The following is a 16913-nucleotide window of genomic DNA, read 5'->3' as shown; positions in this document are numbered from 1 at the left end:
TCAGCCTGATCCTGTCTGGTTTTTAAATATCTCAAGCCGCAGAACTTTCTCCCTCCAGGGAACCACGTCGCAGCCTCATAATTTTCACTGTCAGCAGAGGGGATTTTTTCCCCTGTGACATTCAACCTAAATGCTCCATTTCTTCATTTCCTGTCACCCCTTCTGGTGATGCCCCTTGTACTGTATTAAATAATTCCTTCCCTCTTTCTCTATTTACACCAACCAGATCTGTAAGGCTCTTAGTTTGTCTCCCCACAGACAGCTCTTAGCCAACCAATATATATATTTAAGCCTTTTAATCTTCCTTCAGAAATCAGACTCTCCGTGCCTTTGATCATTTGCATGGCCTCCCTCCGCACTGCTGCCAACACGTGCGCATGGAGGCAGCCCTGCGTCCAGCCCCACCTGAGCCTCCCAGCGCCTCCACACTGCCCTTGGGAGGCCGATCCTCTCCTGCCCTGATGCTCAGCAGCCTTGTGGGCTCCCCTTGCTGACCCAGCCCCAACCCCTTCGTGCCTGGGGCATGGCTCTGGCGCTGCTGTGGTGCGGGGCAGCGTCGTCCTCCTGCTCTCGGCTCACATCGCCTCTGCCTCCCAGATGCCCTCGCTTGCGTTTGTCCGGGGTCCAGCTCGTTCTGCTGTTTCCTTCCCATGTTTCTAATCTCGCTAGGCCCTTTTGTGTTAATTTTCTATGCTTGCTGGAGCTCACAGCACCTCCCAGTATAGCATCATCTGCCAAATTCATTAATGTGCAGTTTACTCCCTCTTTCCAGGTCATTAATGAGGGTATTAAATGAGAGCAGACCTAACCTAGATCCCTGCAGTACCCCATAAACACCTCCCCCTGTTTCTAATTACCCTTTGTTTATGATCCTTCAGCCAGCTTTTCAATCCACACGGCACAGTTCAAGTCATCAGAATTAATTTTTCCGAGGAAGGCGTCGCGAGCGCGGCAGCGGAGCTTTCGCCAGCCTGGTGCCCACCACCTGCTGCATCCCCTCTGCCTGCGGGACCCCTGCTGCTGCCTCCTGGGGGGCTGCGGGAACCTTCGGGGACATGCGTGGGGGGGAAGCCCACTGGGAGGTCCCACCTCGGGTGCCCCGGGGATGGTGTTCCGGGAGCTGGTGTCCCTTGGGGTGGTGTCCCGGGGGATGGTGTCCCTAGGGATGGTGTCCCGGGGGTGGTGTCTCTGGGGGGTGGTGTCTCTGGGGGTAGTGTCCCTGGGGGTGGTGTCCCTGGGGGTGGTGTCCCAGGTGATGGTGTCCCAGGTGATGGTGTCCCGGGGGTGGTGTCTCTGGGGGTGGTGTCCCTGGGGATAGTGTTTCCGGGGGTGGTGTCCCTGGGGATGGAGTCCCTGGGGGTGGTGTCCCAGGTGACGGTGTCCCTGAGGATGGTGTCCCGGGGGTGGGTGGTGTCCCCGGCTTGGGTGTCGCGGCGCGCCCAGCAGGGGGTGCCTCCTGCCGGCGCCGCCCGCCAGATGGCGCCCTTGTGCCTGCGAAGGGCGGCGGGGCCCGACGGCGCGGCCGCAGCGGGCTGCCCCGCGGGGAGGCGGCCGCCCCGACGGGCCCGCGGCAGCGCCGGTGGCCGCCGGCCCAGCGGCCCGGCCCGGCGCCAGCTCGCCGCCATCGACCCGCGGGCTCCCGGGGCGGTTTGCCGCAGGGAAGCGCCGGCACCCGGCCTGCCCCCAACCTGTTATTTTTATTTTTTTTTTTTTTTACCCCCCTCCCCCGCGGGGCTCGGCTTGGCCGCGCGTTTGCCGCTAAAAGCTTCGGGGTTGAGGCCGCCAGCGCCGGGGCGGGCCAGGAACCGGCCAAAGGCGGCACCTGCGGGCTGGGGGCACGGAGCCTTCCCCGCGCTCATCGCTTGCACCGCCGTGCACCTGCGGGCCGAGCGCGGCGCCCCCGGGAAGCAGCAGCACAGGGCGGTCCCGTTGCCTTGGCCGTGCCGATGAGGCGCCACCGCGCAGCGGGACTCCGCGATCCCCGCTGAATTGAAAACCACTTCGCGGGGACCTGGGAGCGCCGCCCGTGCCAGAGCCGCCGGGTCCCCCCGCACCGCTCCGGGCGTCCCCCGGGGCCGTGCCGGCGGGACGGGGCGGCGCTGCCCCGCTCCCCGCAGGGGCTGCCCCGGCCTCGGCGGTGCGCAGCCGGCGGCGGGGCCGCGGGGTCCCCCCCGCCCGGCCCGGTGCCCGCGGGAACCCGCCGAGCGCCCCTGCGGCGGTGGGGGAGGCACCGCCGGTGGCCGCAGCCCCGCGGCCGGCGGGCGCAGAGCAGCGGGAACCCGGCCCCGGCGCCGCTCCGCTCCCGGCCGCGCCGCTCCGCGCGCCCCGCCTTGGCCCCGCCCCTCCGGCCCGGCAGCGCCGCTCGGCGCGTCCCCATTGGTGGCGGCGCGCTGCGCGCGCCCCGCCCCCTCTCGCTCATTGGCCCCGGCGCGCCGCCGCCCGCCCCCGCGCCGCCCGCCCCCGCGCCGCCCGCCGGCGCTCCGGACTGCGGGCAGTGGCGTGCGGCCGCCGCAGCGAGCGCCGGCGGGAGAGGGCTCGGCGCGGCGCGGCTCGGCTCGGCACGGCTCGGCACGGCTCGGCTCGGCACGGCTCGGCACGGCTCGGCTCGGCACGGCTCCCGCTCCCTCCCCGGCTCCCGCTCGCCATGCCCGGTGCATCCCCGGCGCCGCCGGCTCGGAGGCTCTAAGCGGGCGGCGTTGGCGTGGGCGCGGGGGTACCGCCGCCTCCGGTGGCCGCCCCGCTCCGCTCCGCTCCGGCTCGGCCCGGCGGGCGCTGCCCGCATGAGGGCGGCGGGCCCCTGAAGCCAGCGGCCGTCGGGGCGCGGCGCGGCGGCCGTCGGGGGCGGGCGCGGCGATGGGGGCTCTCCCGGCGCTGCTGGGGGCCGCCTTGCTGTGGGCCGGCGCCGGGGCCCTCGTCAACCTCAAGTACTCGGTGGAGGAGGAGCAGCGGGCCGGCACCGTGATCGCCAACGTCGCCAAGGACGCCCGGGACGCCGGCTTCGTGATAGACCCCCGGCAGCCCACCGCCTTCCGGGTGGTCTCCAACTCGGCCCCCCACCTGGTGGACATCAGCCCCGGGTCCGGGCTGCTGGTGACCAAGCAGAAGATCGACCGGGACCTGCTGTGCCGGCAGAGCCCCAAGTGCGTCATCTCGCTGGAGGTGATGTCCAGCTCCATGGAGATCTGCGTGATCAAGCTGGAGATCAAGGACCTCAACGACAATGCGCCCAGCTTCCCCACCGACCAGATCGAGCTGGAAATCTCAGAGACTGCCAGCCCCGGCACCCGGGTGCCGCTGGAGAGCGCCTACGACCCGGACTCAGGCAGCTTTGGTGTGCAGAGCTACGAGATCACCCCCAACGACCTCTTTGGGCTGGAGACCAAGACGCGGGGAGATGGGTCCCGCTTTGCCGAGCTGGTGGTGGAGAAGAGCCTGGACCGCGAGACCCAGTCCCACTACAGCTACGTGATCACGGCGCTGGATGGTGGTGACCCGCCCAACTTCGGCACGGTGGAGCTCAGCATCCGCGTCATCGACTCCAATGACAACAACCCGCTCTTTGAGGAGCCGGCCTACACCGTCAGTGTGCCCGAAAACGCCCCGCTGGGTACGCCGGTCATCCGCCTCAATGCCTCTGACCCGGATGAGGGCACCAACGGCCAGGTGCTCTACTCTTTCCACAGCTACGTCTCTGAGCGAGCCCGGGAGCTCTTCCAGATCGACCCCCAGAGCGGCCTCATCACGGTCAGCGGCGCCATCGACTACGAGGAGGGTCATGTCTACGAGCTGGATGTGCAGGCCAAGGACTTGGGGCCTAACTCCATCCCTGCCCATTGCAAAGTGACCATCAGTGTGCAGGATGCCAATGACAACCCGCCCCTCATCAACCTGCTCTCTGTCAACAGCGAGCTGGTGGAGGTGAGCGAGAACGCCCCGCCGGGGTACGTCATCGCCCTGGTGCGGGTCTCGGACCGCGACTCCGGGGCCAACGGGCGGGTGCAGTGCAAGCTCCTGGGCAACGTGCCTTTCCGGCTCCAGGAGTACGAGAGCTTCTCCACCATCCTGGTGGACGGGCGGCTGGACCGGGAGCAGAGGGACCAGTACAACCTCACCATCCAGGCCAAGGACAATGGCGTACCCTCCCTACAGGCCACCAAGTCCTTCACCGTCAAGATCACCGATGAGAACGACAACCATCCCCACTTCTCCAAGCCCTATTACCAGGTCATCGTGCAGGAGAACAACACCCCAGGGGCCTACCTCCTCTCAGTCTCTGCGAGGGACCCTGACCTGGGCCTCAACGGCAGCGTCTCCTATCAGATTGTGCCCTCCCAAGTCAGGGACATGCCTGTCTTCACCTATGTCTCCATCAACCCCAACTCTGGAGATATCTATGCTTTGAGGTCCTTCAATCACGAACAGACGAAGGCCTTTGAGTTCAAGGTCTTGGCAAAGGACGGAGGTAATCCCTCTCTGCAGAGCAATGCCACCGTCAGGGTGATTGTCCTGGATGTCAATGACAACACGCCCGTGATCACAGCCCCACCGCTGGTCAACGGGACTGCGGAGGTGTACATCCCCAGGAACGCGGGGGTCGGCTACTTGGTGACAGTGGTCAAGGCAGATGACTATGACGAGGGTGAAAATGGCAGACTTTCCTACGAAATGGTGGAAGGAGACAGAGGATTTTTTGAGATAGACCAGGTCAATGGAGAGATAAGGACCACCAGAGCCTTTGGGGAGAATGCAAAGACAGCCTACGAGCTGATTGTAGTGGCTCATGACCATGGAAAAACATCTCTGTCGGCTTCAGCCTTGATTTTGATATACCTGTCTCCGGCCCTCGATGCCCAGGAGTCCATAGGATCTGTTAACCTCTCCCTCATTTTCATTATTGCCCTGGGGTCTATTGCGGCCATTCTTTTTGTCACCATGATCTTCGTGGCAGTAAAGTGCAAAAGGGATAACAAGGAAATCAGGACCTATAACTGCAGGTAAAGAACATCTTTATTTCTCTGTGCCTGCCAGTGTCTGCTTTGATTTTTGCGAGCACAGTTGCTTTTCCATTTGCTGTTGTATACCGGGGGACTTAAATTTGCTTTAGGAGCAGAAGTGAGGCACTTGTCCCTCTTGGGAAATCTCCTGAGAGCCTTTAAAACGTTCTTCTCCGGGAGACGGACGGAGACCCACCCGAGGTGCAGACGGCTGCGATCTCGCTCCGTGACAATCTGTTGCAGCAGGCGTTAGCTTCTGCACGCTGTGGCTGGAGAGACGAGCGTGGGGCCGCCTCCCCCTGCTCCGTGCAGGAGGACCAGGGACACCCGTTCCCTGCGCACCCGGGGTGGCTGTGGGACCCGCGTCCCGGTGGCCCCGGTGGGAGCACGGCCGTCGCGGGGCGAGCGGCGTGGCCGAGTGCGGTGGGGCCCTTCGGCCCTTCCTCTCCCCTCAAAAGAGCCATTGTGCGCCCGTGGCGCGGATGCGGCTCTCGGCCACAGCTGACCGTGGGGGCCGAGGGAATAAACGCTCCCCGAAATCTGCCATCTCCCTCGGACGCGACACTGGTGGAAACGGCACGGCCGGTTGGGCTGCGAGCGGTGGCTTTAGCAATTATTTTTGCGGCGCTGCGTTCTTTTGCCCTGGCCGACTGCGGGCTCCCGGTCCGAAACGCAGGTCATCCCTGCGCCCGGAGCCGGGCGGCGATGAAAGGCGAAGATGTGAAATGGAGCCCCTGAATATGTAACAGCCCCGCGATTATTGTCTCTCTTTTACTATTCTCTGTGTTACACAAGTTAGTAGACAAATGCTAACCACACATGAATATCAATCAGATGCCATAAAAGAGCAGCTGCAATGCCTCATAAATGGTTTAATCCTGTTACTAGTGAAATAGCCATGACTTCTCCATTCCTTCAGCACTGAGTCATTTCAGATGGGAGGAATGGAAATTAATTTTGCTCTACCTTTGAAACGTATCATCGCCCCTGGCAATTTCGTAGTGCAGGGGGACGCGCAGTCTGTAAAGTTTTATTTACACAGAAATAATGCTGAAGAGTTCCACATTTTCACAACATAAAGTGTGTTTATAAGCCTTTTTGCATGATGAGGGAAAAACCATCTGCAACTAAAGCTTGCTCTGTGCTGTATTATGGGATGCCTAGCTTTAGACAAAAGATAATATACCAGATTTTTTGCCAGCTCGGCCCATTAAACAAGAATAGAAGCTGAACGTATAAAAATCAAGTTGTGGCGGTGCCCCTCACAGCTTCACGCATATGTATAAGCACTAGGTTTACTGTGACGGTTTAGGGATTAATGAAGTGCAGTTTAATTAAATAATTGGTCAATAGAGGAAGGACAGCAAAATGAATGCCTGCAGGAAATAATTGGGATCTCACATTGCCAAACTTAAACATTTAGGTAAACAAAACAATTAAAGCTTCATCAAGCATTGTTAGACGACTCAGCAGCATATAGATTGTTGGCACAACAGAAATCCCTGTCTTCCTCTGATTTATTTACGCACTCGGGGGAATGCACGGGCTGTTATCAGTGTGATTCTGATCAGGAGAAGTCAGCTGCAGAGGTAAAGAAGTAACAGACAGCAGTCCTTGTGGCCATCAGGCACCCTCTCCCCATGTTCTGTGTGTGCATTGAGACTTACCATTTCCTTATTTTAAAGGTTCTTCACAACATCTGCTGGAGAGTCTCCATAAAATGTGTTAATTTATGAGGCACATAAGATTATACGAGAGAGCTGTTCGACTTGGTGGCATTTTCATGCTCAGACAATTAGCTTTGTGGAACAAGAATATTTGTCCAATATTTGCCCTTCTAGATAAACTGTATTATTTATTCATCCTATTATTTCTGTTGCAGCTATTGGATTTCTTTCTCTTTTTCTCTCTCTCTTTTTTTTTTTTTTAATGCTGTTATCGTAATAAGAAGGGGGGCAAACTCCCAGCTTTCAATTGTGTGTTTCTGACTGTGGGTACAGTCCGATATGTTTCCCTGGGAAATACTGAGCTGCCTAGCGCTGCGCGTGCACAAATGCATCTGTGGGGCATTCACTGGGATGCATTGGCCCCTATGGAAAGAGCAGCCACAGTCACTTTGAGCTGAGCATGCAGAGTTAACGCAAGGTGCGGTCATATTTTTTCATTATGTTCTCTGTGGTGTTTTATGGTAACTTTTTTTCCTCCAGTGTTTTGTAGAAGGCAAACAAGACACTTCATCGGTTGATTCTTTTGGCAGGTGGAAAGCAAAGAGGGGAAGAAAGGCAGAGAAAAACAAGCTTGCAGTAAAAAAAAAAAACAAAACAGGTCAAATAGGATCATTTCTCTTTGCAAAACACAGTTGTTGTTCTCCGATTTCTAGAAGACGAAAGCCTTTCCCAGCAGCAGGGTGTGTGTATGTCAGGGGGTGAATGAGGAATAGGTTACAGTTGGAAAAAGATTTCAAGTTATCAGGTATTATCAAGAGATAGTCAAAATACGAGCACTTTGGATAAAACATTAATAAACAAACAGCCTTTGGAGTGTGAGAAAATAGAGCTTGCCAGCTAGGGCTGCTTTGGTTTGGTTTATTTACTGCTATGGAAAATGAACTGGGAAAAAATCCGCTATTCATTTTGAATTCTCATTACAGGGACCAAATTAAATCACTTTTAAAATCCTTATTACGCATGGAAATGAATGCAGGTACCCTTTTCAGTTCATGGATTTTAACATCTCCATTTTTCTCTTCTGCAGGCTGGACTTTACTCCCAGTAACTAAATATCAGCAATTATAAACACTAGAGAAAGGCAGAGGCGTTTTCCCTTCCCTTTATTTTTCATGTTTGACCTAAAAACATTATACATATGAAAATAAGCTAAAGACCATACCGTGCCACAAGATCCCAAACGTGACGTAACGTGCATGACTAAGAAACCTACACGGAGATGGGGCCAAGCCCTCTGGGTTTCTGAGTGTTTTTTTCAGGGGCAGAGTTTGGGATGCTCTCAGCTGTTCCTTTTTGCTTCTGTCCCTTAGAATCGCAGAGTACTCCTACGGGCATCAGAAGAAATCAAGCAAGAAGAAGAAAATCAGCAAGAACGATATCCGCCTGGTACCGCGGGATGTGGAGGAGACGGATAAAATGAACGTTGTGAGCTGCTCCTCTCTCACCTCATCCCTCAACTACTTCGACTACCACCAGCAGACCCTGCCGCTGGGCTGCCGCCGCTCCGAGAGCACCTTCCTCAATGTGGAGAGCCAGAACAACAGGAACGCCGGCTCCAACCACATCTACCATCACACCTTCGCGGGGCAGAGCCCCCAGCAGCCCGACCTCATCATCAACGGGATGCCGCTGCCTGAGGTGAGTGCCCGCCTGGCCTCGCGCGTGCCGGCGCCACCGTCCCGGCCGGGCTGCGCGTGCCGCGGGAGCGACGGGGTGCTGAGCGGGGGGCTCAGCTGGGAGAGATGGGCGAGTGGGTGACCACTTCTTGCGAGTTTGCCTGGCCCTGACAGGTGGTCGCGGGTGGGTGTTTCACCCCCGGGACACTGCACAAGTCAGCAGTGGTGCCTGGGGTGGTTGATGCTGGCACGGCACGGCTCTCTGTGGGCTCGAGCAGGCTGGGCTTGGTTGCTTTGTAAGTGGGTTCTGAGTGTGTTGACTCTCGAGGGAAGAGGTGCCTGTTACGTGGTCAGGAGTTTTTTAAGAGGTCCTTAGAAGTCTCTTTGGTGGCCATCACTCATCCCAGCAGCACGTCACGCTGGGGATGCAGGCGTGTGCCCAGCTGTGTGTCCTCACCGTGCGCACCAGCGTGCGTTAGCGTGCTAGGGCTGTGTGGTACCTGATGAAGGCAGGTACAGGTGCTGCTATGATCCACGCTGTCCTCATCAGGTTCTTCTAATTCATCGGCTTTCCTGTACATCACAGGCATCATTTAATGTTGCTTGTTTGTCTCTCTTTGAATTATTGTTTGGTATTAAGCAAAACAATCAAAGGTTTGTCATGTTTCCTGCTTTGAACGGAATAACAAAGCTGAAGAAGCACCTAAAATATTTATGGCTTGCACTGTTTTGCGTTCGCTGTACTGGTGTAAATGCAAAATGATGCTCCTGAAGACAGTGGAGTTGCTTCAGATTTATACTTGCGCTATAGAGAGCAGAGCCCGGCCCGCTGCAAGAGTCTGCACGGCTGCTGGAAGCAGTTGGTGCCGGCAGGCCTGATCTTGCAGCATATGTACTGCCGACACGCTCCCCAAACCCTGGTATTTTAGCCTCCACTAAGGCTGCAGAAGCAGCTTCTGAGCAGTCACACAGTGGTGTCGGCATCAGCAGTTCAAGGCAGAGGCACAGCTTTTAATTCCCTGGCAGCGGGGAGGCGGCTGGCTGGCTCTTCATGGCAGCTGGTGGGCTTCAGCCTGCTCCAGCACCCTGAACCTCCCTTGTCCCGGCATTTCGGGCTCCTCGCTGTGTTGCAAGGCTGCGGCTTGGGGCTGGCTGAGCCCGCACCTGTACCAGTGTCTGAGCATGGAGCCAGCGCCCGCGGGTGAGCGCCCGTGTGCCTTCGGGGGCAGTGGCGGCGACAGGGTGCTGGTGCGGGGGGCTTGAGACCGGTTTGACTCCTGGTCTTGGCACGGATGCGGTGTTGGGGTTTCCTGGCAATAACTGGATGGAAATGGCCTGGATATAAGAGCTCGCATATTCTGCTTGAGAGTACCCAGCTGTAGACCTGAGCAGGCTCTGGTGGGGAGAGGCAGGGACTTGACCCACACAAATCGGAGCGGTTTGGGTTAAGCCTGTCTCCGGCCAAACGCAGCAGAAGAGCTGCTACCGGAGCCGCCTGCTCCCTGGGAACCATCGTCCCCGCGTTTGGGGATTCCCACCGATGCTCACATGCGCTCCTTGCTGAGCGATGCCTTGGGTTTGGGATGTGCTGCCACTGCGATGACGAGCCAGGGGGATGCGGTGCTCCAGAGCCCCTGCCCCGTGCACTCCCCGACTGCGGGGCCAGGGCACTTGTGGAGGGGAACGCTTCCCTTTCCCTCTGCCTCCAGCTCGCCCCTTCCTTCTCCCAGCCCATTTGAGGCAGGGTGTGAAGTGCTGATACCTGGCCTGGAGAAATGAATTTGTCTCTCCTAACGAGTGCCTCGCTGTGCTGCCCTGGAGTGTCAGCCAAAAATACGCCCTGTGGCAGCCCCACCAGCACGCAGGAGGGCAGCTGAAGGCCTCCCAGCTCGGCCCAAAGACCGGCTCCCTCCACACTGGGTGCTCTTGCAGAGCCCTGTCCCAGCCCCGGCGGATAACGGAGAGGGGTTCCCGTGGCTCTGACGGTGTGGAGCTGATCTGGGGCACGGCAGCCTCCTGCGGGATGACGTGGCGGGGCCGTGGGCTCGCGCCCTGGGGATGCTTTACAGAAGGGCAGGGTTGGGGCGAGGAGAGGAGAAATCCCAACTGGAAGCTGCTGGGATGTTTGTTTTAGGGAAGGATTATTTTATTTTATTTTATTTGGAAATCCCCTGTGGTACGTTTGCAGCTGTTGCAAGGGCAGCTATCCCGTTGGTATTGTGGATGCAACTGGCTCCTAAAAACCCGAGTGCCCCCTGAGGGTGAGGCTGCCTGGTGCCTAGAGCAGCATCTGGAGGCTCAGCGGTGACCACAGTGACCGCCCTGTCCCACCGCGCAGGGTGACGCAAAAACTGCCGAAGACAGCCCCGAAGGCAGACGGGGGCTGTTGTGCACCGCCACCATCTCAGGTGCAGCCTGCAGAGGCTCCTCCAGGCTTGCTGCGCCTGCTCAGGTGTGCCCAAAGCACGCGTCCTCCTCCTGCCCACCTCCTCTGCAGGAGCTGGCCTGGGTCCTCTGGCACCTTCCCGCAATCCCACCGCCCAAATCCTCCTGCTTCTGCCGTTGGAGCATTGCTGCCACGCGTCCACACCGCTCTGTCGTTTCGGTAGCGGTTGCTACTCACTGTAATTATATCCTTGGGAAGTATGCTAGTGGTGCACACCTCCAGGTGCAGCTGATTTAGTAAATACAAAGCCGGCCCGAGCGTGGAGTTTCCAGAGCCTCCAGGAAGGCAGCAAGCGATTAGCTCTCCTCGTCAGAGCCAAGTTGTTCCCTGCAGCGCCTTCGGTAGGACTTTGTCGGGGCTGGTTGGAAGTGCCTCCGGTGACGAGGCGGCCGCCGCATCCCCCGGGAGCCTTTAATAGGTGTCAGTGTCAGGGAGATAGCGCTAACGCTCCACCTAGGAGTGACTTCTCCTCCCGCGCTGATGGGAAGGCAAAGCATCGCTTGATAAAAGATAAAATACAGAGGTAAACATGTAGCTGGCGGTGTCAGTTAGCATACGATGCTTGTGTCTGCAAGTAAGTGATTGCCTCTGAAACCGAGCACCGTCCTCGCAGAGGCTGGCTTTGCGTTGGCTTGATATGTAGCTGGTCTTTAATGTGAGGCTCATTTACTTTAACAGTCAGGAACCTTGAAATAAAAGTCCCCGCGGACGGGCTGTTGGCGGAGCGAGCTGCTCTTCGGGAGACGTCTCCTGCGCCGTGGCAGCGGGACGCGCGGTGGCGGGGCCGTGGCCACACCGTGCCAGGGATAACTGGATTCGTCCCTGCTGCCGTGTTCCTCCGCCGATCCAGAAAAGGATTAAACGGCCGCGGGTTTCAACCTGGCTCCGAGGACGCAAAAAAGCACGGGACGACCCTCGCAAAGCTTTCCCCTTTTGGGCTGCGCGGTGCCAGGGCTGCCAGGAGGACGTGGGGAGCTGGCGTGGGACATCCCGGTGCCAGCGGCCCCGCGTGGGCTTGGCTGGGGCTGGGTACGGTGCTCGAGCATCTCCTCAGCCACAGGCCGTGGTGGAGGCACCGAGTGCCCCCCGGAGCACGGCTGGCCCCGGTTCGTGTTTTGGCTTGTGCTGCAGCAGGGAGAGCAGCAGGCGTGGAGCTGAGAGGGCACTGCCGGGCAGGGCTTTTGCTGCTGCCGAGTGCTTTTCTCTTCCTGCTGAGCCCGAGGAGAAGTCAGCTTTGAAAGCGAAAGGGCTTGTTGTCGGGTTTTGCGTCTATGTTGCTGGGAGTTGTACCAGGAGATTAAAAATCAAAATTAATAGGAGCCATTAGGCAGCTTCCTTGATAAAAATGCACGTTGCATTGGGGTGGTGTGGAAGGCGGTCTGAATGCAGAGCGCTTTAGGATCCCCGGGACACGATTTGCATGCAGAACGGCCACCCTTGGGTAACACTCGCATGCCCAGATTTTGACTTTCAAAGCAAGCGGTATGTGTGCAACAGCTGCACCCGTGCTGCCGCAGCCGGTCTGACACCCCACTTTTCTCTCGGAGGGCACCACTTTGGGAAACACCACCCTAGTGTCATGGGCTGCCCTGGGGCGGGGAGCGTCCCGCGGGCACAGGGAGCATCCCGCAGGCGTGGAGAACATCCCACAGGCATGGGGAGCATCCCACGGGCACGGCATGATCCCCCCTGCTCCACGTGGTCCCCTGGGGGGACACAAATGTCCTGTGGTGTGTGGGTGCTGCCAGGTCATGGCCACTGCCTCCTGTGCTGGCAGCCACCGGCAGTAAGATGGGGAATTACTGGTTTTAGTGGTAATCCTGGCCTAATCCCCCAACCTCGATACACTCCTGCATAATCCTCACTCACACTGATTTCGCCAGGGCTTCCTGTAGCAGTAGGGATTATTTGAGTGAGCAACAGTTGCAGGATAAGGCCCCGGTGGTTTCAGATATGCTTTTTACTACCTGGAAAGCGTTCTCCTCACCATAGGAAATGGTTTTCGAAGCACAATAGAGCAATTTTCGTTTCAGGCAGCACAGGCAGTTTTTGCTCTGGCTATCTCGCAGTGTTAACTAAAGCACATTTCGACGACATACAAAGATTTTTGTTTTGTAAGAAATGAAATCAGCGTGGCTGTTCCTCTTTCTCTGTCATTTCTCTACTTGTCAATTCTTTCTTCCCCTCCAGCTTATCCTCCTCTTCTCTGCTAGCCTTAAAAAGCCCCCAAAGTGTCTGTTATAATCACATTTTGTGTGTTACAACCAGAATGAATGTACTCACTTTAATATGCTCGGTTTGAGGAAATCAGTTTCTGTCTGGTATAACAGACAATTTGTTATAAACCATGCCATTTATAAGTGAAGGGCCTTGCTTTAGTGTAACACTAGGGAAACGTCATGATACATAATTGGAAGGGATTTGGCTTGCTTCTCAGTAATACTGTGTGTAGAACGAAAGAAAAAAAAGAGATAATTTCCGACCCAGAGAAAGTTTGCGGCGTTGAGACATGCCAGACTGTTGAAATAAGGCTTATTTTAAGTAGAGATAATAATTAAAGCATTATCAGCAATGATGTTCAACTCGTCGGAAGACTGCCTTCGCAGCAAACGTTGCCAGTCTTGTTTTCTCCTTGGGAGGTCACTGTAACTCAGCACTTTTTTGGTCTCTGATTTTGCACCGAGATGTGCAAGCACGGGTCACGTCTCTAATTAGCGCGTCTGCCTTGTCGCGCGTGAGCATCTCTGTCTGGTAGCTAATGGCAGCCTTTCTTCTCCGGGAGCCCGGCGAAGACCGGGGATGCTTTCAGCTTGAGACTGCCACTCTTTTTCCCCTCTCCGGCGCTGGGAATAGCCAAGAGCTGCCCGGGTTTCACCAAGAAACTGCAGGAGAGCTCTGCCGACCCTTGCAGGTGGTGGCGGGGCAGGCGTTGGGTAGCTGGTGGCACCCGCGGCTGTCCCCAACGGGTCTCCGCAGTGCCGTGATGCGGGGGCGCCCAGTGCCGCCACCCCCCATGGCACCCTCGGATGGGCACCCAGAGCCTCACGAGAGCTCGTGGCGGTCACCAGGGAGGCGTCGGGGTGTCGTGGACACCGTGTGTCATCGGCGCTCCCTGACCTGTCCCAGCACGGGGGCGATGCAGTGGAAACGAGCGGAGTCTTATTCCGCTCTGAGGTCAGCCGATCCGAATTATGCATCTTCTGTAATCGCCTCCAGCTCTCCGTGTTGAAAAATCCGTCTGAATACCTTGCAGCAGAGATAAATACTCCAGCTCCCATTCATGTTGAGCAAGGGCTTGCACTGGCTGCACGCTTCCCGCACCAGGTCTCCGGCAAGCATTGACTTCAGCACGGCTCGGCTCCTGCACCGGGGGCACCGCGTGGGGCTGGGGCATTTGCCGTGGGGTCCATGGGGAAACGGGGTCAGGGCATGGTGCGGTGCCAGCAGCTGTGCGTGAAAGCAGAGCTCCTCTCCTCTGATGCCAGGACCCGGAGTGCTGAGAATGGAAGTGCTTTTGTCGTTGTATTTCCATACTAGAGATTGTTTGTTGTATCTTATGTGCTATACGCTATGTATCTGTGTAAGTATGTGAAGTGTACAGATTTAAATATTGTACATAATTATGTAAATAACTATATATTTTGTCATATAGCTATATATATATATCATTTTTTTCTATGCTGTTTGTTTGGGTGTTATGATTCACTTTTACCAAAAGTATGGCAGCTCATCTTGTTTGGCTGCTAGTAATTTTGAATTGGATGCATATTTCTGATGCGTAACTTTTACTTGTTGAGTCTGTAAAAAAAGGTCCTGTGAGTATACTTACGTGGTAGATAAGACTTTTCCCTTAAATTAGGAAAGACTTACAGTAAGTAATTATGTCAAAAGGGTGGTCTTGCACGCTATTTATAGCCTTATGTATAGTAGCTTCCAAATTAGCTCTTGTTGTATCGAGCGACATGAACTCTGTGGTTTCTTCCTGTAATTTATTTTGCATAAAGCACATGCATGCAAAGGAATATTTGAGGCCAAGCGCGCATCTCCTTTGGGTAACCTCACGCACATCTGCTCGGCTCCTTGAAGAGCTGTATTTGTCAGCTGCCACCTCCTGAAGCCCCTCCTGAGGGGTTGGAGTTGCAGAAAGCCCTCGGCCAGGTGCCCTTCCAGGCTCCTCTCTCCTGCCTTCAGCCAGATGTGCCCTGGATGTACGGAGATGGGCTTGTCCCCGGAGGGCTCCCTTCTCCTGCCCCGATGCCGCAGGGCCGTGCCTCCTGCCTCCCCCGGGAGCTGCCCAGGCTTGGCCCAGACACAGCTCTGAGCCCCTCCAGGGACGAGGCTTCTCCTCTGGGAAGTTATTCCGTGGTTGCACGGGGACGGTCAGTGGTGGCTTCTGCCCTTCCCGTTTGTCCTGACAGTCAGCCAATGTGTTTGTGTTTGGGAATTCACTCCGGTGCTGCCCGCTTTGCCCTTCCAGACCCAAAGGGCAAAATGTTGCTGAAGCCTCCCCTGCTTTGCTGCAGGGCCGGTGATGTTGCTCGGTGGTGTCGTAGGTCTTGCGATTCCCTTTGCCCGTTACTGTGACACAAAAACTTGCAGCACAACGCATCCCGGGCCCCAGAGCACCACATCGTCAGTCCCATGTTGGGATGGAGCTGCTTTCAATACAATGGAGCATCCCAGTGGCAAAAGCGCTTTTCCACCTTCCAACCCTCCCTTTCTCCCTTCCTGCCTTTTCCTGGGGGCATTGGTGCTGCCCTTGAAGGTTCATATGTATATTTATAAATATATAAAATACAAGGTGTCAGCAGCCGTGCCAGCTACTGCTGCCCGGCCAGGTTGCATATGGGGCTGTGCACAGCCTCGCTTAAATAAATGATTAGATATTGTTCCCAGCAGAGGCTATAGTTGAGTTCCAATCATTTTCTGTTAATTAAAATACAGGATGGTCTTATTTGTAGCATAAATAGTTGTAATCTGTGTGCTTATAAGTGTAATTATAATTCAAATTAGAGCGTGCTCGGCATTCGCAGTGAGCGGGGTGCTCTCCACGAAGCGCTGCCCTCACCGACTGAGTGCGGGGCCGCTGGGCACAGACCCTGTCCTGGGTCCCTTCTGGCACCAGCTCCGGCTTTCCCCAGGAGCATCTCCAGGCCTCAGCAAGGAGACACTGAGGCCGTTGACGTCCCCAGCCACACTTTGGGCCAAATTTTGCTGTTCCTGTTTGGGCAACGCTTGCATGTGGCACTGGTTGGAAGATTAGCTGGAGAGGAGGCTGCGGTGTCATCACTTCAGTGTCTCAGTCTGGCTTCCAGTCTAAACTTGGAGTGAAGTAATGGCTTGTGTCAGCTGGACAAGCAATTATTACCTAGCCTGGAAGTGAGTCCCTGTTTAACCCAGCATCACGTCCCCTCCGGATGGTTCCCGTCCCCTCCACTGGCTGGCAAAGGCTCTGAAGCAGCAGTGGAGCAGCGCGCATCCCGTGTCGTGCTCCCTGTGCTCGACGGGATGGAAGCGCTCAGCACGGCGAGGTGATCCCCAGCAAGGCTCCCTCATTAAGCACCATAAATACCGCCTGGCATCGATAGCAGGCTGTGTCTGCCGGAGCTGCGCAGACCAGGTCTTTGTCTCCACGTCCCGTTGGCCACAGGAGATCTGGACGCGAATCCTTCGTCGTTCTCACGGGGATGTGGAGCTTGTCGGATTACACCACCTTTTGTAAAGGCAGGTGTATGCCACAGGGCAGGTTTTAAAATTCCTGTGTTGGTGGATTGCATTAACCCATACTAAGTCAGGTATGTAAAATTCCATTAAGCAAAAACCCTCTGGCATTTTCTCACCAGTGCTAGAGATCTGCGGGCTATGCTAATGCAGTGCGTTTGCTCATCTATTAGTAGGATGATGGTTTTAAAATAATAACATTTATCTTTGGCAGCGGACCTACAATAGTGCATGCAGAGTACAATTTTGTGAAAGGCTCTGCAGATGTTGCCTCATTCAATCTGGGTCAAAAGGAGTGCTTAGAATCATAAAGGTTAGAAAGAGATCAAATAATTCTGCGTTTTTATTGCTGAATAATGTACTTGGAAAATATCATTCACCATTATTAGACTAAGTGAGTACAGAAAAC

The 16913-nt window shown here is 56.2% G+C and overlaps 1 protein-coding gene across 8 annotated transcripts in view; it reads left to right on the top strand.

The window, feature by feature from the left end:
• Positions 1–2568: 2568 nt before the first annotated feature.
• The window catches only part of PCDH19 (protocadherin 19), a 119594-nt gene continuing 105249 nt past the window's right edge, over positions 2569–16913 (top strand). For 4 of the 8 annotated variants that reach the window (XM_040572104.1, XM_040572107.1, XM_040572105.1 and 1 more), the window contains exons 1-2: positions 2570–4994; positions 8032–8359. In XM_040572104.1, coding sequence (XP_040428038.1) covers positions 2854–4994; positions 8032–8359 — 2469 coding nt within the window. In that variant the 5' untranslated portion in view covers positions 2570–2853. Of the gene's footprint in view, positions 4995–8031; positions 8360–16913 lie in introns of all 8 variants that reach the window. The other 4 variants (XM_040572102.1, XM_040572103.1, XM_040572100.1 and 1 more) reach the window with 3 other exon arrangements.

The sequence above is a fragment of the Cygnus olor genome, chromosome 13 (assembly GCF_009769625.2).
Source record: "Cygnus olor isolate bCygOlo1 chromosome 13, bCygOlo1.pri.v2, whole genome shotgun sequence".
Lineage (NCBI taxonomy): Eukaryota > Metazoa > Chordata > Aves > Anseriformes > Anatidae > Cygnus > Cygnus olor.
Note: the sequence above shows the minus strand (reverse complement) of the source record. Positions and strands in the feature narration are given on the sequence as shown.